Source organism: Aquarana catesbeiana, linkage group LG02 (assembly GCF_042186555.1).
Source record: "Aquarana catesbeiana isolate 2022-GZ linkage group LG02, ASM4218655v1, whole genome shotgun sequence".
NCBI classification, from domain to species: Eukaryota; Metazoa; Chordata; class Amphibia; order Anura; family Ranidae; genus Aquarana; species Aquarana catesbeiana.
The window spans coordinates 71,423,934-71,451,868 of NC_133325.1; the positions used below are offsets into that span (position 1 = coordinate 71,423,934).

Genomic DNA, 27,935 nt, shown 5'->3' on the forward strand with positions numbered 1-27,935 from the left:
TAAATGGCCTACACCTATAGCAAAGGCATTATTAAACTTTAGTCAGAGCTTCACAGTTTGTTTTCATCTACAGACACCCCTTATTTGCAAAGGCAGTTTTTTTGACAAGGGTGAACTAACCCTTTCAAGCGGAACCTCACCCAAAAGGGGAAGTTCCACTCTACTACCTCCTCCACCCCCCTGCAACATTTGGCACATTTTATATTCTTTGGGCGGAGGGAGCGGGTGCATGGTTTTGAAAGTTACCCGCTCCCACAAAGTTGCCTGCCCCCCTCCCTGCCCGCAGCCTTCTGAGACACATCACAGGTCCCAGAAGACTGCAGGACCATTCACAAACTGTGCATGCACAGTGGGCAACCGGCTGTGATGCTACAAGGAGTAACAGCTGGCTACCCACAGTTAAAGTGGTTGTAACCCCACTGTTTTATTTTCAGGCACTCACCTGTCTTCCTTAAGGCTATGTGCCCAGTATTTCGGCTTTATTAAAAAAATGCTGTTCTATACTGTATTTCAGAGCGCCCCTCGGCGCTCACCTGACCGTCTGCTGCTACCTCTCCCAATCTGACAGCTACAGCGGGAGGGGCCGAGAATCCCCCGCTGGCGTCAGCCAGGAGGAGAAGAGAGAGGAGAGAGGCGGCCGGTCACGTGAGCGCAGAGCGGCGCTTGGAAATACAGTATAGAACAGCATTTTTTAAATGAAACAGATACACTGGGAACATAGCATTAAGGAAGACAGGCGAGTGCCAGAAAATAACATTTATTTCTGCAGGGGGGGCAGGCACTGACACAACTGACAGGTGGGGGGGGGGATGGGGAGAGGACAGAGGAGGGCTGTGGATGATGGAGGCACGTAAACTGACCACGGTGCCAGGGCTCAGCAGCCATGATAAACCGTGGTCAGTTTCCAGGGGGAGGGGGGCAAAACCCGACAGGATCAGCCAGGTTTTTTACATGATACAGGGGGCCAAATGACACAGCACAAGCACTGTACTGTTATTCATGCTTTAAGGGAACAGGATCAAGTTTTTTATCAAACACTTTAAGATGCCAGCGCCGGGGACTAAAGACTGGTGAAAAAGCTGGCTCGGGTGTGGACAGCGCTGGGTCCCTGGGAGAGTCCCTGTTTATTAAAAGTCAGCAGCTACAGGATTTGTAGCTGCTGACTTTTCATTTTCATACATTTGACTGAAGCTCTTTAAAGCTGTAAATACATAACAGCAGTAAAATTACTTTGCTAGTAAAACTTATTACATTTAGTAATTTCAAAATCAAACTGTTTGAAAGACTTAAACCAGTTACACGAGTGCTTATAGTTTTGCGAACCCTTTTATTTTTCATAATTGTGCACAAATATGACCTAAAACAGCGTAAAAAACATTACACTTTTTATTCTTTTATAAGGGGAAAATGATCCAAAGATACAAGTTTGTGTGTGGAAAAGTATTTGAACCTCTAGGTTCAAATATTAGAAGGATAAATTAGGGTCAGGTGCTTCAATAGGATGATAATCAGGAGGGAGTGTGGGATGTTCTACCCTAATCTGGTCATACACTGAAAAACCAAAGGATTTGGCTGGAAATTTCTCAGTTGATAATCAGCTGTCAAAATACAACAGGTACAACAGGGGATGCTTCTATCATCACTGTGGTCAGCTTTAAGCCAGCCACACACAGTGCGAATCACTTTGGTTCCGCGGTAAAATCTGGCAGGCTGGTTGTACCCAAGTTGATCGGTTGATCAACTTGGCACATTTATCCTGGCCATACATGGCTCGAATCTCGACCAGTTCATGCTGAAGCGCCCAAGATTCGAACAGTCCATGGTTGCAGATACTACTTCCCTAGAGGGGCACACCAGTTAGCAAAGGTTTACATACAAATGTATACAGCAGTAGTTTTCCACTTGTCCTCCGGGAAGATTTAACCCCCTTTCATGACCAGGCCATTTTTGGTTATACGGCACTGCGTTACTTTAACTGACAATTGTGCAGGCATGCGATGCTGTACCCAAATAAAACGTATGTACTTTTTTTTCCCTACAAATAGAGCTTTCTTTTTGTGGTATTCGATCACCTCTGCATTTTCTATTTTTTGCACTATAAACAAAAAAAGACCAACAATAAAAAAAAAAAAAATGTACTTTACTATGTATTCTGCTACATATTTTTAGTAAAAAAAAAAAATCCCAAGAATCGTATTTTGATTGGTTTGCGAAAAAAGCTATAGCATCCACAAACTATGGGATATGTACAGGATTTTATTTTTTTATACTAGTAATAACAGCGATCAACGACTTTTGATATTGCAGCGGACATTCGAAAACAGACACTTTTTGAGAACCAGGGACACCAATACAGTGATCAACATACATAAACATATGCACTGTCACTGTACTAATGACACTGGCTGGGAAGAAGTTAAACAGCAAGGGCGATCAAAGGGTTAAATGTGTGCCTAGCCAGTGTTTGTGTGTACTATGTGTGATGCTTTTACTAAGAGAAGCGATAGATTTTCTTTCTCTGCAAAGCAGGGAAAAAAAAGTCTATCACTTCTCCCCTGTCAGGACAGAACTCTGCTTTATTTACATAGGCAGAGCTCCATTCTGTGCGTTTTCTCAATGATCGACAGGTGCCGGCAGACATCCATCGTCCGGCACCCACTGATTGGCTTCTGCTGTGACAACTTGCACCCTGCACCCACCCTCTAGCAGTAAATCTGCTATTGAGCGTTCGGCAAGCGGCTATACAGCAAATGAACAAGCATTGCATTTTTGACTCCTTAAATTGGTTCTCAATATTTAGTTTTAGAACATGAAAAACAAATCACACGGTCATATTCTTGCAGAATTATTAAATGTACAAGAGGGTCCGGAACTTTAAAGCACCACTGTATATGTATACAGCACTTTGCAATCCCCCGGGACAGGTCATACCAAATTGTGATTCAATGGGAAGGCATAGGACATGAGGCTCTCAAACACAGTTTTGCGAGGGTGTCCATCTTGCTTGTAGGCAAATCTCATGTTTCTCATGTCCTGGAAAATCAGCAGTAATGCCATTATTATTTGGAGAAGTAACATGAAAAACACAACGCAAGTAGTACATCCAAACCACACATCGTTTTACCTTGCACACAATTTCTATCCCATATGAATTATCTCCTCGACTTGCAGCTCCTCCAATTCTTTCAATTCGACTTATGATTCCCAGAGGAGCATCTAATATCAAGCGGTGATCCTGCCAAAAAGATAATATGATCATTCTGGGCTCTAGAACCATCATTATTTATAAACAAGTAACAGCCGTTCTTAAAGGCTACATCTACCCAGATCACAACCTTCCAATTCTCAGAGTCCTACAATGAGAGGCAGTTTTGAGATGCTTTTAGTTCCTTTACTACCAGGCCCAGCTCCAGGCTAATTAATGTAGTAATTCTTTCCTTTTTCTCTGCAATCAGAACAGATCAGATGTAACTTGACTACAGAATTTGGATTGGGCAAGAGTCCCATACAATGAAATCCTGGCGTCCATACTCTGATCCCGATCAGTTCTCTTCCAGAGACCTATTGCTTAAAGAGACCCTGTTGACCCATGCATTTATACAAAGATCTCTTCATAAGATTATATGTGTAGCCATGGGCAAAAGTTTTGAGAATGACACAAATATTACATTTTCACAAAGTCGGCTCCCTCAGTGTTTTTAGATCTTTTTGGCAGATGTTACTATGGTATACTGAAGTATAATTACAAGCATTTCATAACTACACGAAGTTCATGGAAAGAGCCAATATTTGCAGTGCTGACCCTTCTTTTTCAAGACCTCTGCAATTCGTCCTGTCAATCAACATTTGGGCCACATCCTGACTGATGGCAGCCCATTCTTGCATAATCAATGCTTGGAGTTTGTCAGAATTTGTGGGGTTTTTTTGTTCACCCGCCTCTTGAGGATTGACCACAAGTTGTCAATGGGATCAAGATCTGGGGAGTTTCCTGGCCATGGACCCAACATTTTGATGTTTTGTTCCCCAAGCCACTTAGTTATCACTTTTGCCTTATGGCAAGGTGCTCCATCATGCTGGAAAAGGCATTGTTCGTCACCAAACTGTTCTTGGATGGTTGGGAAAAGTTGCTCGCGGAGTATGATTCGTACCATTCTTTATTCATGAATGTGTTCTTAGGCAAAATTGTGAGTGAGCCCACTCCCTTGGCTGAGAAGCAACCCCACACATGAATGGTTTCAGGATGCTTTACTGTTGGCATGACACAGGACTGATGGTAGCGCTCACCTTTTCTTCTCCGGACAAGGTTTTTTCCGGATGCGCTAAACAATCTGAAAGGGGATTCATGAGAGAAAATGACTTTACTCCAGTCCTCAACAGTTCAATCCCTGTACCTTTTGCAGAATATCAGTCTGTTCCAGATATTTTTTTCTGAAGAGAAGTGGCTTCTTTGCTGCCCTTCTTGACACCAGGCCATCCTCCAAAAGTCTTCTCACTGTGCTTGTAGATGTACTCACACCAGCCTGCTGCCATTCTTGAGCAAGCTCTGCACTGATGGTGCCCTGATCCCACAGCTAAATCAACTGTAGGAGACGGTCCTGGTGCTTGCTGGACTTTCTGGGGCGCCCTGAAGCCTTCTTCACAAGTGCAGTGGAAATGTTTTTTTGTTTTTTTTTATGGAATTAGGTTAATTTTCATGGCAAAGAGGGACTTTGCAATTAATTGCAATATATCTGATCACTCTTTGTAACATTCTGAAGTATATGCAAATTGCCATCATAAAAACTGAGGCAGCAGACTTTGTGAAAATTAATATTTGGGTCACTCTCAAAACTTTTGGCCATAGCTGTACATTTAATGTATTTTATGCATGTTATTTACTTGCGAACCCCTCCCTTGTATAGACTCTGAAAGCCCTGCCAGCGGACTCAATAGTATTTCTCTTTGATCCTCCCTGAACAGCAACATAAAAGGTTATACAATATCATACACACTATAGTGAATAAAAGATTTTACATGCTTTTGTTTTTTTTTGTAGTACATGATGCTGTTATACATTAGGCATATGGGTGCTTAATCCCAATTAAGAATTATCCTTCAGGAAGTCAACTACCATCTACATCAGGGGTCTCCAAACTTTTTAAACAAAGGGCCAGTTTACTGTTCTTCAAACTTTAGGGGGGCCGGACTGTGGCTAGCAGATATAGAAAACGTCATGTGTTAGTGGACGTAAACGGTGCCTCATAGTGTCAGTGGGAGAAAAAGTGCCCCATCATTGGTGTCAGTGGGAGGAATAGTGCCCCATCACTGGTATCAGTGGGAGGAATAGTGTCCCATCATTGGTGTCAGTGGGAGGAATAGTGTCCCATCATTGGTGTCAGTGGGAGGAATAGTGTCCCATCATTGGTGTCAGCGGGAGGAATAGTGCCCCATCATTGGTGTCAGCGGGAGGAATAGTGCCCCATCATTGGTGTCAGCGGGAGGAATAGTGTCCCATCATTGGTATCAGTGGGAGGAATAGTGTCCCATCATTGGTGTCAGTGGGAGGAATAGTGTCCCATCATTGGTGTCAGTGGGAGGAATGTGTCCCATCATTGGTGTCAGCGGGAGGAATAGTGCCCCATCATTGGTGTCAGTGGGAGGAATAGTGTCCCATCATTGGTATCAGCGGGAGGAATAGTGTCCCATCATTGGTGTCAGTGGGAGGAATAGTGTCCCATCATTGGTATCAGTGGGAGGAATAGTGTCCCATCATTGGTATCAGTGGGAGGAATAGTGTCCCATCATTGGTGTCAGTGGGATGAATAGTGTCCTGTTGTCAGCGTCAGGAACTATGCCCCACTGTTGCTGACAGTGGGGGGAACAATGCCCAAAAAGCCACATAAAAGCAAGCAAAGGGCGGCATTCGGCCCCCCGGCCCGCAGTTTGGAGACCACTGATCTGCATTATAAATAATGAGTAAACACACCCAGAAATACAGCTGCAACTTCCCTATATTCAGATTATAAATAAGGTTTCAGCATTTTTTTTTTATTTTAATATATTTTATTATTATTTTTTTTTTTAATTGATTGCTATCACAAGGAGTTAATAAACCCCTATGTGATAGCATTTGGCAGGTGACAGGTACTCTTTAGGGAGACATTGGGGGTCAAACAGACCCCAGTATCTCCCCTGCCCTTCACACCATCTAACCAAGCACAGATTGGCTTGGTTAGATGTGTCTCCTGGTTGTGCTGGCCAGGAAAGGGTGCATCTGAAACTGGAAGTGACATCATTTTCGGTTCATCGATTGCATGTGAGCTCAAGGCATGCATGTGCCTTGGTCTCACAGCAATCTCTCTCCCCTAGCCGGCAGTTGTGTTCCTGGGCACTGGTAAGAGCAGAAGAGCCCACGAACCACGGGAGAAGGGTGGGCCGCCGGCGGGAGGGGGAAAGGCGCTGATGGCTCTGTAAAAATGATCGGCAGCTTTGGAGCTGCTGTATCATTTTCACTTTAAAGCTGAGAGGCAGCTGAACAAAACACACACAAGCTGATGGCTGCTACTGCAGCCATCAGCTTGTGATTAAAAGTTCACTCTTTGGATGTACATCGTACAAAGAGCTGCACTGGTTAAAGTATAGATGGCTGAACACACTTGCCAGCACAAATCCACAATCAGCAGTCTGTGTCTTAAGCCTTGTACACACGATCGGATTGTTGGCCAACAGAGCATCAGACTTTTGTCAGGAACTTGTCTTGCAAAGTAACGGCACACAAATGTCGGCCAACAAACATGAACGTAGTGACGTACTACGAGGGATTTCAGCTCTCGAGAGCCACCCTTTGGGCACCTTCTGCTAATGTCGTGTTTGGTGAGCATTGATTCCGAGCATGCGTATTTGTACTTTGGACTTTTGTGTGACGGACTTGTGTACACACGATACGAAAATCTGACAACAGACCGTTGTCCGCCAAAAATTTACTAGCCTGCCATCCAACATTTGTTGGTGGAAAGTTGGACAATTGTCTGATGGAGCGTACTAACGGTCGGATTTTAGGAAAACAGTCTGTCATCACAAAATTCCCTGCCGAAAATCCAATCGTGTGTACGAGGCTTTAGAGTGAAAATGCTGCTCCTGCAGAAGCACAGACTCTGTCAGTGTTGTCACCCCAGGACAGGAAGTCTGTTACTGGCAGGTCAATAGGTGAAAACTGAATAGGGCCTCGTGCACACTGGGTGTCAAAAGCCTCTTTTATGGGCACTTCACTTTTATTCTGCCTCTACAAGCCCCTTCATGTTAATACTTATTCACACCAGCTGCTGCATAAATACGCAGTGACTGGTGTGCACACATAGGCATTTAGCGGCAGAAAAAAAAAAACACGCATCACTTGCTAGGTATTTTTAGTGCTTGATCATTCATTCATTTCAATGGCCAGAAAAAAAATTATATTCTGGCCAATGGAATGAAATAATACCCCTTGATGCACTTAAACGCGTTTGCAAAAAGCGACTTTAGGCACGTTTTAGTTATGATCCAGTTTAGAGAAGCTGGGCAAACTCCCCAGTGTGCATGAGGCCCAAAAGTGTGAGTGATAAAACAATTCCCTCAAGACAAAGTAAGGCATGCTAACTGTATTTTTTCCTGTTTCAATACATTTTTCTTAACTACTTGCTGTCCGTAGGATGTCCTCGGGTTTCAGTAGTTATACCGGGATGATGTCTGCACCTACAGGTATCATCCCAGTACAGATCTTTTCATCCGGCGATTCCCAGTAAGGCAGAAGTGATCCGAGTGGCTAATTAGCCACTTGATCACTTCAGTGGGTGGCAGAAAGGTTTCCCACCCCTCTTCTACAGCCGCCACCACCTTTTCCATGCTCTACTGTCTCATCGCGGAGCCCAGGCGATATGCGTCTGGTGGCGATTGCTGCACTACACAGAGAGGAACTGAGGTTGTTCCTTAATCTCTCTGTAAGCCCGTGAAACGGGAGTAACGAGTAGTTTGTCATTTCCAGTTCCGCCTTTTAGTTTACCTGCCCACCAGTGTCTGATTGGCTGCATGGGAGGCTAGAGGAGAAATTTGGGGTCTAATAGACCCCAGATCTCTCCATTAAGGGGACCTGTCATGGCCCATGCCGTCACAAGGAATGTTGTTCATCCTTTGTGATAGCAATAAAGTTATTTAAAAAAAAAAAAAAAAAATAGTAAAATTTTTTTTTTTTAGTATAAAATAAATACTAAAAAGAATTAAAGTGCCCCTGTCCCACTGTGCTTACGAGCAAATGCAAACCCATACGGTACTCCCGCACACATATGTAAACAGTGCTCCCACCACACGTGAGGTACTGTCGAAATCAGAGCGAGAGCAATAATTCTAGCATCAGATCTCCTGTGCAACTCTAAACTGGTAACCTAGCAGAGAGCCAGCGATCCCCCTTACTCAGGGAGATCAATATGCGCTTGGTTTAGGCTTTGGATCCAGTCGCTTTAGCTCGGATGACATCAAACATCTCCAAACAATCAGTATGCAGATATGGTGGACCAACAATCATGGAAGGGCATGCTCAATGGGCGAGGTATATGTAAAACATAAAGCTCCACATAGCGCAATACTGTATAACTCACAATTTTTATTTAAAAAAAAAAAATAGTAGTGCACTTACACTTAAAACGACATAGTTACGCTTTAACATTGTCATTAGGAACAAATCCATTTCCCAAAAACAAGATCCAACTGGTCTCGGCCCATGAGATGTTCCTTTTACCATTACTGCCTCGCCAATGGGGGATGTATTTTTCCAGAGCAATAAGTGTAGAGCCAGAAATCTTGCTGATTGATAGGGGATCAAATAGTTATTGCACTCATTAAAATGCAAATCAATTTATAACTTTTTTGAAATGCGGTTTTCTGGATATTTTTGTTGTTATTCTGTCTCTCACTATTAAAATAAACCTACCATTAAAATTATCGACTGATCATTTCTTTGTCAGTGGGCAAATGTACAAAATCAGCAGGGGATCAAATACTTTTTTCCCTCACTGTATATGGTTAGAGAACAAAATATCTAATCCACTCTGAGAATAACAGATAGAAGATATATGGGGTCTTCAAAAAGTTTCCGTACTTTTTTTATATTTTTTTTTTTTTTGCAAAATCTTTTTTATTAAATTTTTCCCCCACCCATTTCCTGCGGAGGGGGGACAACTCGGGGCCGGCAGCAACCAGCAGGGACCAGTAGAGCTGAGACTGAGCTCAAGGGTCAGTATTTTGTATTTGGCCCAGGCCTGTGGATCCGGGATGGTATTGAATTGTGATAGGTTAGGGTTCAGCCACAGGGGGGTGTGAGGAGACCAGGAGTTTGACTGGGGTGCCCTCAGTGCCTCACCCACCTTCCATGCCCGCATAGTGGTACGCATAGAAGGGATGAGATGGTGAGGCGTTTTAGGCCCCCTGAATAGGGGTGAAAAAAAAAAAAATCGATTTGCTTAAATTTTGAATCGATTTGACCTCTCAACTCGATTCAAGTTTTAAATCAATTTTTTCCCCAGCCCTAGTACGGAGGTGTATATGTGATGCACTGTGTATACTGACATGTATTATGGATGATGTACTGAGCTGTATGTGTGCTTCAACTGTATTTTCTGATATGTAAACAAATAATGCATTCTGTATGCAGGCCATCTAATCGATTATGAAAATATTTAACAACTATTTTCGTAATCGATTATGCAGATTAGTTGTTTTAGCCTTAGTTGTGTATATTATTATATTATATTATATTCTTATTATAAATTCTCTTTTTCTATTTACATCACCTCTGTTCTCAGCTGCACAGAGAGGTGGTGGTGGAGACTGCAGGGGGATGTCAGCAGGAGGCCGAGAAACAGCAATACACTGATCTTCCCAGTCAGTGAAGAGCTGTGCAGGGAGGTGTTTCAGCACAAGTGGAGGACATGCAGGCTGTTCTCCCAGCGAAGCCAATAAACTGACCACGCTGAGATGGATGTGCTCTCATGCCTAGTGTGGTCAGTATGCAAAAGGAAAGCAGGGGGACCTCCTAGGATCACCAGGTATTTCACATAAAGGAAGCAATACAAAAGAGAACAAAATGATTCTTAACAGACATACATGGTACAACAGACACATATCAGGTATGAAATGTAGGGGTAACAAACAATTTAAATATATCAGCTGAATGAGGAATCTATTCACAAATACAAAAAAAAACAAATCAAAGAGAAATCACTAAATGGTCTTACCCGCTCCAAACTTTTAAAGTACAGTCTGTAGTTGGTAACTGTGAAGCTCCCCCGGATGGCCCCAGTAAATGGACAGATGTATGTGACATCTTTAGCTACAAAAGAAAACACAGAATTACCTCTGTGATACAAACATAATGTTCAATATAAACTCATTTTATAATGAGCAACATCATTTCATAAGAAACTGACTGAACTACATAAAACTCAGACCACCAATGATGGCACACAGATTAACCCCTTCACACTGACATAACACAAATGCGACCTCACTGGACTGGGCTTTTTGCCGTGGTGCCGCATATCTGCGTATCTGTACTTTGACACCCCCAGATCGGTTTGCATATCGCAGTGTGAACTGTCAATTCAGACAGGAATCGGATCGCATGGGTGTGAACACCCATGCGATCCGATTCTGGTGCGGACCAAAAAAATTGTCCTGCACGACTTTGGTCTGAATGCAATGCGTTCAGCCATACAATCTGTATGATAAAGAAAAAATATAGAGCGCCTAGGGTATGGGTGGAAAGAGGAGAAAATGTATTATGTAACAAATCGCTACCCCTCCAATTTTGGTATTAACTAAAAAGCTAAGTTGAATGAAGATAGGTGGAGTGTGGCGCTGATCTCCAGTATTAAATTAAACTAAATAAATATTTGTGAATACCTAATAACTGTGCATAATAATCAATTATCACATATCACAATGTTAAACAAACAATATAATTGCTGAATAAAAAATTCTTTACCATACAAAATAATGTCTGTGCAATACATAAAAATAAAGTGCAAATGCAAAAAACTGTGCAAGTAATGGTAAAGAGCTAAGTAAAAGTTCAAAAATAGTACCAAAAAAACTAAACAAAAAAAACCTGTTTGTTAATATATAATGAGAACAAGCAATCCCAAAAGGAACGTAAAGTGGACCTTCAGTCATTTTTTCATCTTTCCATTTATTAAATCCTCTGCCCTTGTAATTTTAACTTTGGGTAGTAAAACATTTTTTTTCTTCCACTAAATACCTTATACAGCCCACTTCCTGTTTCTTGTGTGGTCATTAGCCTAGGCCAGTGATGGCGAGCCTTGGCACCCCAGATGTGTGGAGTGCACCTATTACATCGTTGACCATTGCCTGAGAAATATATTATAATTTTTTTATTTTATTTTATATTTATAATATTTTTTTACATATATATATTTTTTTTATATTTATACCTTATTCAACATTTTTTATCTTTCAGAGTAAACTTTTGTGAATAAGAGAGCTTTTTTAATAATTTTAAATTGTTGAGTAGTATATTTTACTGTGTTTGTACACCATCTGACTTGGTGTCAGGTGGGTCTTCATGCGGAGTCAGCATCAGAGTGCCTCCTGCCTGTTTCTTCGCCCGAAACTTACGCTTTCCCACGTAAATGCTTCCTGTACGTGGAAATGACAAAGTAGTCTATGGGTGCAAACAGTGGGGTGGCCTATAGAGGGCAGCACAGGATTATCTTTGGATTGATTTGCGATGCTGTCCGCATTTTTGGTGCTTTTTTTTTGCACCTTTTTTCCTAGTTTAGCCTATTTCTAGTGCTATATATACACCCATTAATAGCGTTATGTGTTAATGGGGCTGAGTTGAGCTAAAGATACAACACAAGAGGTGTCCAGTTTACCCTCATAGGGAGGTTTGCCCTGTATGGCCAATAAGAGGCTTGGTTTCTGTACTGAGTCCTCGGAACTCAAAACGAGGCTTGGTTTGTTTGCTTGTATATTTAAGGCGATGACGCAGCACATCCCCCGTGCCCCAGGACGACGTCAATCTGTGACGAAACTAGTCAGACGGACGACGTGCTGACGTCATCGCGACATACGAAGTCCCGAAAGGGCGGGTGAATGCTTTTTGTACCGGCCGGTATATTCTTTTATGTGATAGAGAGATGTTCTCTCCTTTTTACATTTTTAAACTTTTTGGAATAAAATATCGTTGGATCTTACACTATGTGGAGCCTCTTTCTTCTCTTTTGAGTGGGACATCCGTGGACAGTGGAGGTGAGAGGACAAGAGGGAGCACTCATAGGACTACTGTGTACCAAAGTTACTGCAGTCCAAAGGCCCTGGCAGGGTAATCAGCCACAGGTGCAGTTGACCTTTTCTATAGGTCTGATAATCTGGTAAGCAGGCATTTTGTTTTTGGTGATGGCGACACATGGCGATAACACATGGGATTTTGAAATGTGTGGAGTGCACCTATGAACCCTGACTGGGACTGAGGAGTGTTTCTATCCCTTCACCACTTTGGTTCTGCATCTATTTCTTTTTCTACTGCATAAGACTTTATTGAATATTCATATATACATCCCAGCAATTGTAGCAAGGACCTTAATGTTGTAAATATATATGCTGATATTTTTATGAACATTTTGTAGTTTGAAATCATGAGAGGTAGGATGCTCCCCATATCCAGAAATACTTGGTGTTTTGCACAGGCTGAGACACAGGAAGGAGCAGGGTGGGAATCGCCAGATCCATGTTAATTGGTTGGAGGCTTAACCCCTAGGCACTTACAGCACACAAATATGCAGCGTCTTGGTGCCAAGCGACCTAATTATTGCGTGCAATATTGCAAAACAAGGTGAAATCGAGAGCGCACTCCCTGCACGCTCCCGTCACAGTTACTGGCGGCCAAGGGAAAGCTCCCGAACACTGCTTGCAGTCAGGAGCTTTCCAATCATTTGAAGTCACACGATCATAAACCCCGCCTCCCGGCATCTAAAACACCTTAAAGGGCCGGTGTTCTGCCGAGAAAGGTCCCCCAGCGGATAATGCCCCCTCTGTACTGCGCAGGCGCAGTGCTTGTGCAGTACGAACCACAACGGAGCCGCCGAAAATAGCCAAAGATGAACAGCTGTGAGTCAGCTGTACACGGCGCCTGCACAATGACGACGACGCTGCCACACGCTCCCGATGCTCATGCTACTCTGCAAGGGGCAGGTGTATTATTATTATATCGTGTAAGGGGCGGATAGCTACACAAGAGGGTGAATTTTAAATTGATGGGCAGAGCTGATAAGTTGGGATCAACATTGCAAAACCCGCCCTTCATTTGTTTAAACACGCCCCGCAAAGACGTGTGGTTTATTGTTAAAAGCACCCCTAAGTTACCAGCTCTGCCCATCAATTTAAAATTCTCCCTCTTGTGTAGCCATCTGCCCCTTACACGATATAACAGTAATATACCCGCCCCTTGCAGAGTAGCACGAGCATCGGGAGTGTGCGGCAGCGTCTGGCACAATGTCGTTGTCATTGCGCAGGAGCCGTGCACAGCTGACTCACAGCTGTTTATCTTCGGCTATTTTAGGCGGCTCCGTTGTGGTTCGTACTGCGCAAGTGCTGCACCTGCGCAGTACAGGGGGGGCATTATCCGCTGGGGGACCTTTTTCGGCAGGACACCCCGGGAGGTGCCGGCGCCAGGGGCTTAACACAGACGATGTCACTTAACCCATTTAGGACAACGGACAATGAGGTTGAGATACTGTGCACTGCAATTGTAGTTGCTCTATATCTAGACTCAGGAGGGATGCTCTGCTGATTTCCATAATCCAATCATGTGCAAACAAAAACGCTTTTTTTTTTTCCCCCCTTGCATGTGATTGAGTATTCTTTGCAAAGTGAACATTTATCTAATTTACTGGTTCTGGAGCAAGTGCACTTGCAGTGCACAGTATATTTGCCTTTAGTAAATCAACCTCAGTGTTTCTTTACCCTGCATTTCCAAAGCTTTTTTAAATGTATATCCAAAAATCATAAACAATTATGCTAAATAAATCCAACATTAGCAGCACTCTAAATGTAATTGAAATGTATAAATCCATCTATTTCAATATAATTGTGTAAAGTCCATCCATATATTCACATATATTGGATTAATAAAATCAAAGTTAAAAGTCCATCCATATTATCCATGTGCGGTATAAATCCTAAACGATTAGCCGTCACCACACCTCCTGAGATCTCTCCCCCATGGTAATGAACTCACCGGATAAACAATAGGAATGCGCCTGTGTTAAAATCGATTCAAGGAATAGCGATCCGGCCGTTCCATCTAAGTGTCACTCTCGATGAATGGGGGATGACTTGGTTCAGAGATCCCGACCTCTTTATCTTCCTCTGGCGTGTCAAAGGTTGTTTCTGTTCTCTGCCACTACCTGTAGATCACTTGCCCAGCTACTTCTCCCTCATCAGGTGTGGCCTCGCAGGGCATTCCTATTGATTATCTGGTGAGTTCATTACCATAGGGGAGAGATCTGAGGAGGTGTGGTGACGGCTAATCGTTTAGGATATATACCACACATGGATAATATGGATGGACTTTTAACTTTGATTTTATTAATCCAATATATGTGATTATATGGATGGACTTTACACAATTATATTGAAATGGATGGATTTATCCATTTCAATTACATTTAAATTTGAGCGCTGCTAATGTTGGATTTATTCAGCATATTTGTTTACGATTTTGTTTTGATTATAGTAGTTTCTAGTATTTTCCTTTTGGTATTTTGGTTCATAAGCGCTGGGAGTGGAGTGTGCCGTTTACAACTGTTCACTGATTATTCGATACATTTTGAGTATATCCAAAAATATTGACTCTACATTCCCTCTATACATCTATCCTTGTATCCCTCAGTGCCTAAAAACAATATTCATTTGGAAGTATTGTACAACAGCATCTGACTGCCCTACAGTGCAGGATCTCCTGCTTGCAGTCAAATTTCAGTTGTACAGGAGAGTATAGGAAGATATTATAGAGTCAAATTTCTGATAGTTGTGCTACAAGTATTTTTAAAGAAGAATTCTAGGTATCAATATGTTTAAATGATTGCATTGGTCCAGCTTGCAATTATGCATATACAGTACCATACCTGTGGAATCCCTCTAGAAGCTGGAAATCACTGTAGTAGGCATCCCTACTACAAATTATTACCACTAGATTCTGGGTCTCGTGCTAAGTGGCTGCTCTCTTGCAATGGGAACACAAAAGGTTGGCTGTTGGGCATGGGTGCCATTCAAAGAATGCTTTGCAACTTCTCAGTAAATGCAAAGCATCCTCTGATTGGATGAGGCAGAGAGCGTGACGTCACTGCCCTGCCTTTTATACCTTGCCCAATCAGAGCACACTTTGCATTCACTGAGAAATGCAAAGTGATCTCTGAATAGCACCTGCGCTGAGCGGGTGACCTCTGGCTTTGAGAATGCAGCAGGTTAGCTGCTCAGCAGAGGACCCTGAAGTGAAGCAAGGGCAAGTGGAGATCACTGGAGTAGTGATGCCTACTACAGTGATTTTCCAATTTTAGAGTAGACTTCCTTGACCTTTTTACCCTTTTTAGGGCTTGGGGGACCCCAGATAAAATGTAAACAATTGGGGTCAGAGGAAAGAATGTCCCTTACAGTGCTGATCAGAATGCCACCCATACAGACAGCTAAATATATAATTGCGTCATGCTGCTGGCTCTTGCCAAGTGGAGTTGGACTTGGAATTATGCAGGTACCATCAGAAAGAATCGATCAGCCACAGTTCAAGGAACCACTAGTAACCTCTGGAGGTACCCTAGGATTCCATTGAACCCCTGGTTGAGAATAGCTGTTTTAAAGGGATCCCACAGATATGGTATGTGCAAAGTTACACTTATCCAAGCTGGTCTAATGTAACTATGTGAACATATCTATACCTAGAATTCTTCTTTAAAATTCTATCCTATTCCTCTTATAGTAGAAGTGTAAGTTCTAGTTACATTTCATCTCTGGGGAATTTGGTCTTAAATATATCTGAACACAGCATGCTCGAGCAGTCTCAGCACACCCATTAGTATATAGTTTGCCATTGTGGACTTGCTATTAAAGAAACTGGGTGTAAGCCACCACGTTGATTCTGGCTTCATGATCCAACGAGTCACTGATCTTCAACAAGTATGCAGAACAAGAATCACAACTTTGTAGAAGTGCACGATTAATCGTTAGAGAATCGAAATCGCAATTCTGCCCCCCTCCTGAACTTAAAACAGCATTTCCATGATTCTATCTAACTAGTGCAGAGTTCTCTTCTCACTTCTGACAACCAACAAAAAAAAAAAAAAATCCAGGCAGCCTGCCAAGTTTATCTCAACATCGGAGATAATTATAAACAAAGTAACATTTCGTTCTTAGATCCAAGGAATGAACTTTGGTCTGTAAATGAGGGAAGTTTAAACCACTTAAAGACTAAACCTTTTTCTGACACTTGTTGATTACAAGTTAACCACTTGACGACCGCCTCACGCCGATGTACGTCGGCAAAGTGGCACGGACAGGCAAAATCACGTACAGGGTACGTGATTTGCCTTCCGCGGGTGGGGGGTCCGATCGGACCCCCCCCCGGTGCCCGAGGCGGTCGTCTTTTGTCCAGTGGCGATCGGTGATGAGGGGGAGACCATCCGTTCGTGGCCCCCCCCTCGCGATCGCCGCCGGCCAATGAGAACACTCCTTTGCTGCTGTATGCTAAACAGCAGCAAAGGAAGTGATGTCATCTCCCCTCGGGTCGGTATTTTCCGTTCCGGCCCGAGGAGAGAAGACATCTATGTGAGTGCACCAACACTACACAACACAGTAGAACATGCCAGGCACACAAAACACCCCGATCCCCCCCCCGATCGCCCCCCGATCCCCCCCCAATCACACCCCCCCCCCCTGTCACAAACTGACACCAGCAGTTTTTTTTTTTTTTTTTTTTTTTTCTGATTACTGCATAGTGTCAGTTTGTGACAGTTACAGTGTTGGGACAGTGAGTATTACCCCCCTTTAGGTCTAGGGTACCCCCCTAACCCCCCCTAATAAAGTTTTAACCCCTTGATCACCCCCTGTCACCAGTGTCACTAAGCGATCATTTTTCTGATCGCTGTATTAGTGTCGCTGGTGACGCTAGTTAGTGAGGTAAATATTTAGGTTCGCCGTCAGCGTTTTATAGCGTCAGGGACCCCCATATACTATCTAATAAATGTTTTAACCCCTTGATTGCCCCCTAGTTAACCCTTTCACCACTGATCACCGTATAACTGTTACGGATGACGCTGGTTAGTTCGTTTATTTTTTATAGTGTCAGGGCACCCGCCGTTTATTACCTAATAAAGGTTTAGCCCCCTGATCGCCCGGCGGTGATATGCGTCGCCCCAGGCAGCGTCAGATTAGCGCCAGTACCGCTAACACCCACGCATGCAGCATACGCCTCCCTTAGTGGTATAGTATCTGATCGGATCAATATCTGATCCGATCAGATCTATACTAGCGTCCCCAGCAGTTTAGGGTTCCCAAAAACGCAGTGTTAGCGGGATCAGCCCAGATACCTGCTAGCACCTGCGTTTTGTGCCTCCGCCCAGCCCACCCAAGTGCAGTATCGATCGATCACTGTCACTTACAAAACACTAAACGCATAACTGCAGCGTTCGCAGAGTCAGGCCTGATCCCTGCGATCGCTAACAGTTTTATTGGTAGCATTTTGGTGAACTGGCAAGCACCAGCCCCAGGCGTCAGGTTAGCGCCAGTACCGCTAACACCCACGCACGCAGCATACGCCTCCCTTAGTGGTATAGTATCTGAACGGATCAATATCTGATCCGATCAGATCTATACTAGCGTCCCCAGCAGTTTAGGGTTCCCAAAAACGCAGTGTTAGCGGAATCAGCCCAGATACCTGCTAGCACCTGCGTTTTGCCCCTCCGCCCGGCCCAGCCCAGCCCACCCAAGTGCAGTATCGATCGATCACTGACACTTACAAAACACTAAACGCATAACTGCAACGTTCGCAGAGTCAGGCCTGATCCCTGCAATCGCTAACAGTTTTTTTGGTAGCATTTTGGTGAACTGGCAAGCACCAGCCCCAGGCGTCAGGTTAGCGCCAGTACCGCTAACACCCACGCACGCAGCATACGCCTCCCTTAGTGGTATAGTATCTGAACGGATCAATATCTGATCCGATCAGATCTATACTAGCGTCCCCAGCAGTTTAGGGTTCCCAAAAACGCAGTGTTAGCGGAATCAGCCCAGATACCTGCTAGCACCTGCGTTTTGCCCCTCTGCCCGGCCCAGCCCAGCCCACCCAAGTGCAGTATCGATCGATCACTGACACTTACAAAACACTAAACGCATAACTGCAACGTTCGCAGAGTCAGGCCTGATCCCTGCGATCGCTAACAGTTTTTTTTGTAGCGTTTTGGTGAACTGGCAAGCACCAGCCCCAGGCAGCGTCAGATTAGCGCCAGTACCGCTAACACCCACGCACGCACCGTACACCTCCCTTAGTGGTATAGTATCTGAACGGATCAATATCTGATCCGATCAGATCTATACTAGCGTCACCAGCAGTTTAGGGTTCCCAAAAACGCAGTGTTAGCGGGATCAGCCCAGATACCTGCTAGCACCTGCGTTTTGCCCCTCCGCCCGGCCCGGCCCAGCCCACCCAAGTGCAGTATCGATCGATCACTGACACTTACAAAACACTAAACGCATAACTGCAGCGTTCGCAGAGTCAGGCCTGATCCCTGCGATCGCTAACGTTTTTTGGTAGCGTTTTGGTGAACTGGCAAGCGCCAGCGGCCTAGTACACCCCGGTCGTAGTCAAACCAGCACTGCAGTAACACTTGGTGACGTGGCGAGTCCCATAAGTGCAGTTGAAGCTGGTGAGGTGGCAAGCACAAGTAGTGTCCCGCTGCCACCAAAAAGACAAACACAGGCCCGTCGTGCCCATAATGCCCTTCCTGCTGCATTCGCCAATCCTAATTGGGAACCCACCGCTTCTGCAGCGCCCGTACTTCCCCCATTCACATCCCCAACCAAATGCAGTCGGCTGCATGAGAGGCATTTTTATGTCCTCCCGAGTACCCCTACCCAACGAACCCCCAAAAAAGATGTTGTGTCTGCAGTAAGAGCGCGGATATAGGCGTGACACCCGCTATTATTGTCCCTCCTGTCCTGACAATCCTGGTCTTGCATTGGTGAATGTTTTGAACGCTACCATTCACTAGTTGAGTATTAGCGTAGGGTACAGCATTGCACAGACTAGGCACACTTTCACAGGGTCTCCCAAGATGCCATCGCATTTTGAGAGACCCGAACCTGGAACCGGTTACCGTTATAAAAGTTAGTTACAAAAAAAGTGTAAAAAAAAAAAAAAATATGAAATAAAAAAAAATAGTTGTTGTTTTATTGTTCTCTCTCTCTCTATTCTCTCTCTCTATTGTTCTGCTCTTTTTTACTGTATTCTATTCTGCAATGTTTTATTGTTATTGTTATTGTTATTATGTTTTATCATGTTTGTTTTTCAGGTGTGTAATTATTTACACTTTACTGTGCTTTATTGTTAACCATTGTTAACCATTTTTTTGTCTTCAGGTACGCCATTCACGACTTTGAGTGGTTATACCAGAATGATGCCTGCAGGTTTAGGTATCATCTTGGTATCATTCTTTTCAGCCAGCGGTCGGCTTTCATGTAAAAGCAATCCTAGCGGCTAATTAGCCTCTAGACTGCCTTTACAAGCCGTGGGAGGGAATGCCCCCCCCCCCCACCGTCTTCCGTGTTTTTCTCTGGCTCTCCTGTCTCAACAGGGAACCTGAGAATGCAGCCGGTGATTCAGCCAGCTGACCATAGAGCTGATCAGAGACCAGAGTGGCTCCAAACATCTCTATGGCCTAAGAAACCGGAAGCTACGAGTATTTCATGACTTAGATTTCGCCGGATGTAAATAGCGCCATTGGGAAATTGGGGAAGCATTTTATCACACCGATCTTGGTGTGGTCAGATGCTTTGAGGGCAGAGGAGAGATCTAGGGTCTAATAGACCCCAATTTTTTCAAAAAAAGAGTACCTGTCACTACCTATTGCTATCATAGGGGATATTTACATTCCCCGAGATAACAATAAAAATGATTAAAAAAAAAAATATGAAAGGAACAGTTTAAAAGTAAGATTAAAAAAGCAAAAAAATAATAAAGAAAAAAAAAAAAAAAAAAACACCCCTGTCGCCCCCTGCTCTCGCGCTAAGGCGAACGCAAGCGGCGGTCTGTCGTCAAACATAAACAGCAATTGCACCATGCATGTGAGGTATCACCGCGAAGGCCAGATCGAGTGCAGTAATTTTTCCAGTAGACCTCCTCTGTAAATCTAAAGTGGTAACCGGTAAAGGCTTTTGAAGGCTTTTAAACATGTATTTATTTTGTTGCCACTGCACGTTTGTGCGCAATTTTAAAGCATGTCATGTTTGGTATCCATGTACTCGGCCTAAGATCATCTTTTTTATTTCATCAAACATTTGGGCAATATAGCGTGTTTTAGTGCATTAAAATTAAAAAAAGTGTGTTTTTTCCCCAAAAAATGCGTTTGAAAAATCGCTGCGCAATTACTGTGTGAAAAAAAAAAATGAAACACCCACCATTTTAATCTGTAGGGCATTTGCTTTAAAAAAATATATAATGTTTGGGGGTTCAAAGTAATTTTTTTGCAAAAAAAAAAAACTTTTTCATGTAAACAATAAGTGTCAGAAAGGGCTTTGTCTTCAAGTGGTTAGAAGAGTTGGTGATGTGTGACATAAGCTTCTAAATGTTGTGCATAAAATGCCAGGACAGTTCAAAACCCCCCCAAATGACCCCATTTTGGAAAGTAGACACCCCAAGCTATTTGCTGAGAGGCATGTCGAGTCCATGGAATATTTTATATTGCGACACAAGTTGCGGGAAAGAGACAAATTTTTTTTTTTTTGCACAAAGTTGTCACTAAATGATATATTGCTCAAACATGCCATGGAAATATGTGAAATTACACCCCAAAATACATTCTGCTGCTTCTCCTGAGTACGGGGATACCACATGTGTGAGACTTTTTGGGAGCCTAGCCGCGTACGGGACCCCGAAAACCAAGCACCGCCTTCAGGCTTTCTAAGGGCGTGAATTTTTGATTTCACTCTTCACTGCCTATCACAGTTTCGGAGGCCATGGAATGCCCAGGTGGCACAAAACCCCCCCAAATGACCCCATTTTGGAAAGTAGACACCCCAAGCTATTTGCTGAGAGGTATAGTGAGTATTTTGCAGACCTCACTTTTTGTCACAAAGTTTTGAAAATTGAAAAAAGAAAAAAAAAAAAGTTTTTTCTTGTCTTTCTTCATTTTCAAAAACAAATGAGAGCTGCAAAATACTCACCATGCCTTTCAGCAAATAGCTTGGGGTGTCTACTTTCCAAAATGGGGTCATTTGGGGGGGTTTTGTGCCACCTGGGCATTCCATGGCCTCCGAAACTGTGATAGGCAGTAAAGAGTGAAATCAAAAATTTTCACCCTTAGAAATCCGGAAGGCAGTGATTGGTTTTCGGGGTCCAGTACGCGGCTAGGCTCCCAAAAAGTCCCACACATGTGGTATCCCCATACTCAGGAGAAGCAGCTAAATGTATTTTGGGGTGCAATTCCACATATGCCCATGGCCTGTGTGAGCAATATATCATTTAGTGACAACTTTATGAAAAAAAAAAAAAAAAAAAAAAAAAAAGTGTCACTTTCCCGCAACTTGTGTCAAAATATAAAATATTCCATGGACTCAATATGCCTCTCAGCAAATAGCTTGGGGTGTCTACTTTCCAAAATGGGGTCATTTGGGGGGGGGTTGTGCCACCTGGGCATTCCATGGCCTCCGAAACTGTGATAGGCAGTGAAGAGTGAAAGCAAAAATTTACACCCTTAGAAATCCTGAAGGCGGTGATTGGTTTTCGGGGCCCCGTACGCGGCTAGGCTCCCAAAAAGTCCCACACATGTGGTATCCCCATACTCAGGAGAAGCAGCTAAATGTATTTTGGGGTGCAATTCCACATAGGCCCATGGCCTGTGTGAGCAATATATCATTTAGTGACGACTTTTTGTAAATATTTTTTTTTTTTTTTTTTTTTGTCATTTTTCAATCACTTGGGACAAAAAAAATAAATATTCAATGGGTTCAACATGCCTCTCAGCAATTTCCTTGGGGTGTCTACTTTCCAAAATGGGGTCATTTGGGGGGGTTTTGTACTGCCCTGCCATTTTAGCACCTCAAGAAATGACATAAAGTAGTCATAAACTAAAAGCTGTGTAAATTCCAGAAAATGTACCCTAGTTTGTAGACGCTATAACTTTTGCGCAAACCAATAAATATACGCTTATTGACATTTTTTTTACCAAAGACATGTGGCCGAATACATTTTGGCCTAAATGTATGACTAAAATTTAGTTTATTGGATTTTTTTTATAACAAAAAGTAGAAAATATCATTTTTTTTCAAAATTTTCGGTCTTTTTCCGTTTATAGCGCAAAAAATAAAAACCGCAGAGGTGATCAAATACCATCAAAAGAAAGCTCTATTTGTGGGAAGAAAAGGACGCAAATTTCGTTTGGGTACAGCATTGCATGACCGCGCAATTAGCAGTTAAAGCGACGCAGTGCCAAATTGGAAAAAGACCTCTGGTCCTTAGGCAGCATAATGGTCCGGGGCTCAAGTGGTTAAAGTGATTTTTTGGTAGAAAATTACTTAGAACCCCTAAACATTATATATATATATTTTTTAGCAGAGACCTTAGAGAATAAAATGGTGGTTGTTTCAGTATTTTATGTCACATTGTATTTGCTCATCGGTCTTTCAAATGCAATTTTTTGAGCAAAAATACACTTTAATGAATAAAAAAAAATAAAGGAAAGTTAGCCCAATTTTTTTGTATAATGTGAAAGATGATGTTACGCCGTGAGAATCGTGATCTTTATTTTTTCTAAGCAAAAGAATGGTGATTCTCATCTTAGCCAGAATCGTGCAGCTCTACAACTTTGTAGACTGTTCATTCTTGCTGAAACAAGGTGTCTCACTAGCTGGTAAAGCCAGCATAAGCATGACGTCTTCACAACACAAGCAACCACTTGCCTCCCAATTATCTACAGAATGTGATGGGACTGATAGAGAGACGATAATAGCGGGTCATTTTGTTTCTGTAAAGCAGCGTTTAGTTTTTATAATTAGCTGGGTGCTTTACAAAAGAAGTAACTACTATGTATACAGGCTTTACAGGTGACAGTGGAAGCTCCCATTTGCCCATCATTAGGATTAATCACTTTCGGTCCCTTTCACACAGGCAGACCAATCGGTCTCTCCATTATCCTCTATGGAGCAGCGGATGTAAGTGGACATGTGCTTGTTTACACCCGCCGACATCCGAACTGATCCGATAAAAACAGATGGATGGGGATCTGTTCCTTATTCGTCTAACAGATCGGATGGCAGTCGGGTGTAAATGGACAGGCAGTCTGTTTACATCTGACCGCCTATAGAGGAGAGCGGGCTGTGTCTGCTCTGCATAAGCATGAACCAGCCATCTGCTTGTTCAGCAGGGATCAGCAGACAGATTCCCTGCTGAGTAGGCAGACTCCTGGCAGGGTCCCCCCACCACGTGGAAGGGGACTTATACGTTATATATTATTTAATTTAGTGCCTGATCCCCTCCGCTACTATGTGCAAAAAATACATAAAAAAACAACTCAAAGTTGGGGTTTGCTGCTGTACACGTAGATGTGTTCCCACAAACTCAAATAGTACATGGTAAAGCTCTACCCCTCTAATATGCCATGTTAAATAAAGTGCAAAATAAGCAAATAACCTTAGAAGTCAAAAAATGTGCAGGAATAGTACCTAAAAGGGAATCGGATGTGCAAAAATATTGCCTGCTGACAAGGAATAAAACCTTAATGCATAATATGGATTATAAACATAGAAACGTGAAAAAATACAGGAGTGAATAAAAAACATCAAATATAAAAGCAAAATCTAATAATATCAGTCTATGTGATCAAAATAAATAAAAAATTATATACATAAAATCCGGGGAAAATCGTGCATGTTATACGCCGATCTCTGCTGATTGTGAGCGAAGCGGAGCGCCACCGATATACACATAGCCGAGTGTACTCGGCTCCGCTCACAGTCACCCCCAGCCCCGCCATTGGACCTGTGTTATGTCCATCATAGGGGCGGGACTGCGAGAGGAGCCGAGCTTAGCCGAGTACACTCGGCTTTGTATATGTCGGCTGCGCTCGTTCCTCTCCGCTCACAGTCAGCGGAGATCGGCGCCAATTTTAAATAATCAGCTTGCAATGAGGCTGGGCAATGCTGCAAAGACACTGGGGCAAGGCTGCAGATGGACACTGGGCAAGGCTGCAATGATGGACAAGGCTGCAGATGGACAATGACAAGGCTGCATTGATGGGCATTTAAATGTAAGTTTTTTTCCTTAAACCTCCCCCTTAAATTTGGGGTGCAAGTTATACGCCGGCGCCTGTTATACGCTGATAAATATGGTATATATAATATATAAATAAATCAGCCGTGACCAAAAGTTCATTGAATAAAAAAAAACTCCTCTGCGCATGTGGCGTTTATCACAAATCACCTCCAGTGCCTCTTCACCATCCAAACTATGCGCTCACCTCACATACAGACCTTCCACAGGTCACTGTAAGCCTTCCCCTTTAAGGGGTATATATTCCAATGGCTGGCAGCTGGGATCCTGTTCCAGGGACACTCGTTCCGTTATGCAGTATTCCTCATATATAAGGTGCTCATAAAAATCAGACAAACTGACACAGTGCTGAATTGTTTAAAAAACATTACACTTAAAACAATCAGGGTGTGTGAGCCCCTTATTCGTCACTTGGATATTGCCGTGTCTTGGCTCTGTGAAGCTAGTGATTTCCTGTTCATGCGCAATGACGTCACCAAGCCCCGCCCTGTTTCGTCACCCGTCTTGTGACTTCAAGGATTTTTTTTCACTTGATATGTTTATGATCCATATTATGCATTAAGGTTTTATTTTATGTCAGCAAGCAATATTTTTGCATATCCTTTTTAGGTACTATTCCTGCGCATTTTTTGACTGACTTATTTTGCACTTTATTTAACATCACATATGTCATGCCCCGATTTATAAATAGAAAGGTATTTTGCTTACCCATATCTTTTACCACCTCTCCAGGCAACAGGAGCAGCTCTTCCATTCCAGCAAGCATTTTGGGACCTAAAACCGCAGAAAGGTAAAAATCACAATAACGGAGCCTTCTGAATGCAGGGCCGCACCTGGCCTATAAAAACCCAGCTATTCAGGAGCAGATCCTTGGGACATGAACAGAGCACCAAGTCATTCACCAATCACAAGTTTTTCTGGCAGAATTCTGCATAATGCTTTCAGGGCACATTACACAATACAAGAGAAATGATATGTAAATGCAAGTGGGTCTGTTTCCACATTAAACAAGATTGGACAAGACATCTGCAATATCAGTCTACTGAAAGCAAGAGATAAAAAATGTAATCACAAAGTCCTAGAACTATCCAAATCCAGAGATTCTCAAAAAGTCACATTATTTTTGTGCAGTTATGAGTCTAGGTTGGTATGGCACCTAATCCAAAATCATTCCAGAAACCTTTGAGTTTCTGCACAGTTCCTGAGTATAGGCCTATTATTAATAGAGGTAACAGGTTCCCAGAAAAAAAAAAAAAAAAAAAAATTATATAAGCTTCAAAGTGTACTTCCACCTTTGTAGCCAATTTGGGATAACACCTTCGTTATATCTGGTTACATGTTCCTATTCGCATAAGAACGTTTAAAAAAATATTTAAAAACTGCTGCTTACCTTTTTAATTGCTGTTTTCTGAAAACTCCAAAATCCTACCTATCTTTCCTCTTGTATGTAATAAGGAGGGGGCTGGGGAGTTAAGTATACCATAATTAACCCTGTCTGTACTGTGCTGCCAGATCTTCACAATTTGTTATACCACTAGATGTACACACTGGGGGAAAAAAAATTAACTAAAAGGCTCGGTTCACACAGGGGCGGCACGACTTGCAGGTCGCCTCACCGAGGCGACCTGCACATGACTGCCACGGCGACTTGCAAATCGACTTCTGTATAGAAGTCTATGCAAGTCGCCTCAAGTCGCCCCAAAAGAAGTACAGGAACCTTTTTCTTGCGTCGCTCCGATTAGAACGGTTACATTGTACAGAACGGGACGCTACTTGTCAGGCGACTAGGTTGCCTGACAAGTCGTCCTAGTGTGAACCGAGCCAAACTGGAGAGTGCAAAATATGGTGCAGCTCTGCATAGAAACCAATCAGCTTTCAGGTTTTATTGTCAAAGCTGACATTAGAAGCCGATTGGCTGCCATATACAGCTGCACCAGATTCTGAGTGCTCCAGTTTAGTAAATCTCCTCCAGTGTCTTTCCTAACAAAAGTGTTAAGCCAACCATACATGGATTGAAATTTGGCTGGTTCAGCAGGGACTGGTCAAATTTCGATCCATAAATGGGCAGGCTGATTGTACCCAAGTCGATCTATCTATCAGACACTAACTGACACTTTTGAAACTTTGTGGGAACCAGTGACACTAATGCAGTGATCAGTGCTAAAAATATGCACTGTCCTAATGACTGGGGCTGGGAAGGGGTAGAACACCTAGGGTTAACTGTGCGCCTAGCCAGTGTTTTTGTGTACACAGTGTGCTGCTTTCACTAGGGGAAGAGATCGATTCTATTCCCTACTTTGCAGGAACACAGGATCGTCCCTTCCCCTATGTCAGAATTGAGATAAGCCTTGTTTACATAGTAGAACACAGAGAACTGAGTAAGCCTAATGATCGCCGGGTGCTGGAGGACATTGGGCCCCCGGGACCCGCAGATTAGTTCCTGCTGTAAATTATCACAGCAGAAGTGGCCCGCCGGCAGCGCACGTTTTCTGCAGGCGGAAGTGTAGGATCACGTATATATACACACACGTGATCTTTCGGACAGCTGCTGCCCTGTAGCAGTAAAAGTGCTATAAAGGCGGTCAACAAGTGGTTAAAGTTGTCAAGGCTCGGGTGGTACATTGTATGTTAATGCACTTTCAATCCAATCTGTCTATAAATAAGCATATTTTAAGTTAGTCAGAACAACAGAAGCTGCCTAAAGAGTAGAAAAGGTAAGAAATATTTTTTGCAGTTATCATTTGTAGTGCTGTGTGAATGAGAACACATAACAAACAAAGTGGAGTTTCTAACAATTGGCTGCAGAGGTGGAAATATGCTTTAAAAGGGATTTCTGTATTGCTGCAGTTTTAAAGCCCCCCTCACCTCCCTCAGCCCATTGTAAAGAACAGAAGGCTAGTGTTTACCACGCCATTGTATTTTATGGTTATGGTATAACACAAGATTTCAACAGCAGGTGGCGGGCAGGTGAACACTAATTGCGTCTCCAAATAACCAAAAAAAAAAAAACTTAGAAGAGCTCTGGAAGAGAATTCACAAAAAAAAAAAAAAAAAGCGATTTTAAATTTTCTCATAAGCTTGGCCCAAACAAACTATTTAAAGTGATAGGAATTAGGATTTAATAAAACTCATTATATAAAAAAAAGTTACTCTTTAGACCCCTTTCACACTGGAGGCATTTTTCAGGCGCTTTAGCGATAAAAATAGCGCCTGTAAAGTGCCTGAAAAAGGCCTCAGCTGCAATCCCAGTGTGAAAGCCCGAGTGCTTTCACACTGGGGCGCTGCGCTGGCAGTAGGGCTGGGGGAAAAAAAACAATTTAAATCTTGAATCGAGTTGAGAGGTCAAATCGATTCAAAATTTAAGCAAATCGTTTTT

The 27,935-nt window shown here is 43.0% G+C and overlaps 1 protein-coding gene across 1 annotated transcript in view; it reads right to left on the reverse strand.

Moving 5' to 3' along the window:
* Positions 1-27,935, reverse strand: part of LOC141126957 (phosphatidylinositol-3,5-bisphosphate 3-phosphatase MTMR2-like) — a 90,924-nt gene that overhangs the window by 54,677 nt on the left and 8,312 nt on the right. The window contains exons 3-6 of the mRNA XM_073613042.1: positions 25,268-25,333; positions 10,245-10,339; positions 3,125-3,235; positions 2,932-3,033 (exon numbers count right to left, since the gene is read on the reverse strand). Coding sequence (XP_073469143.1) covers positions 2,932-3,033; positions 3,125-3,235; positions 10,245-10,339; positions 25,268-25,325 — 366 coding nt within the window. The 5' untranslated portion in view covers positions 25,326-25,333. The remainder of the gene's footprint in view (positions 1-2,931; positions 3,034-3,124; positions 3,236-10,244; positions 10,340-25,267; positions 25,334-27,935) is intronic.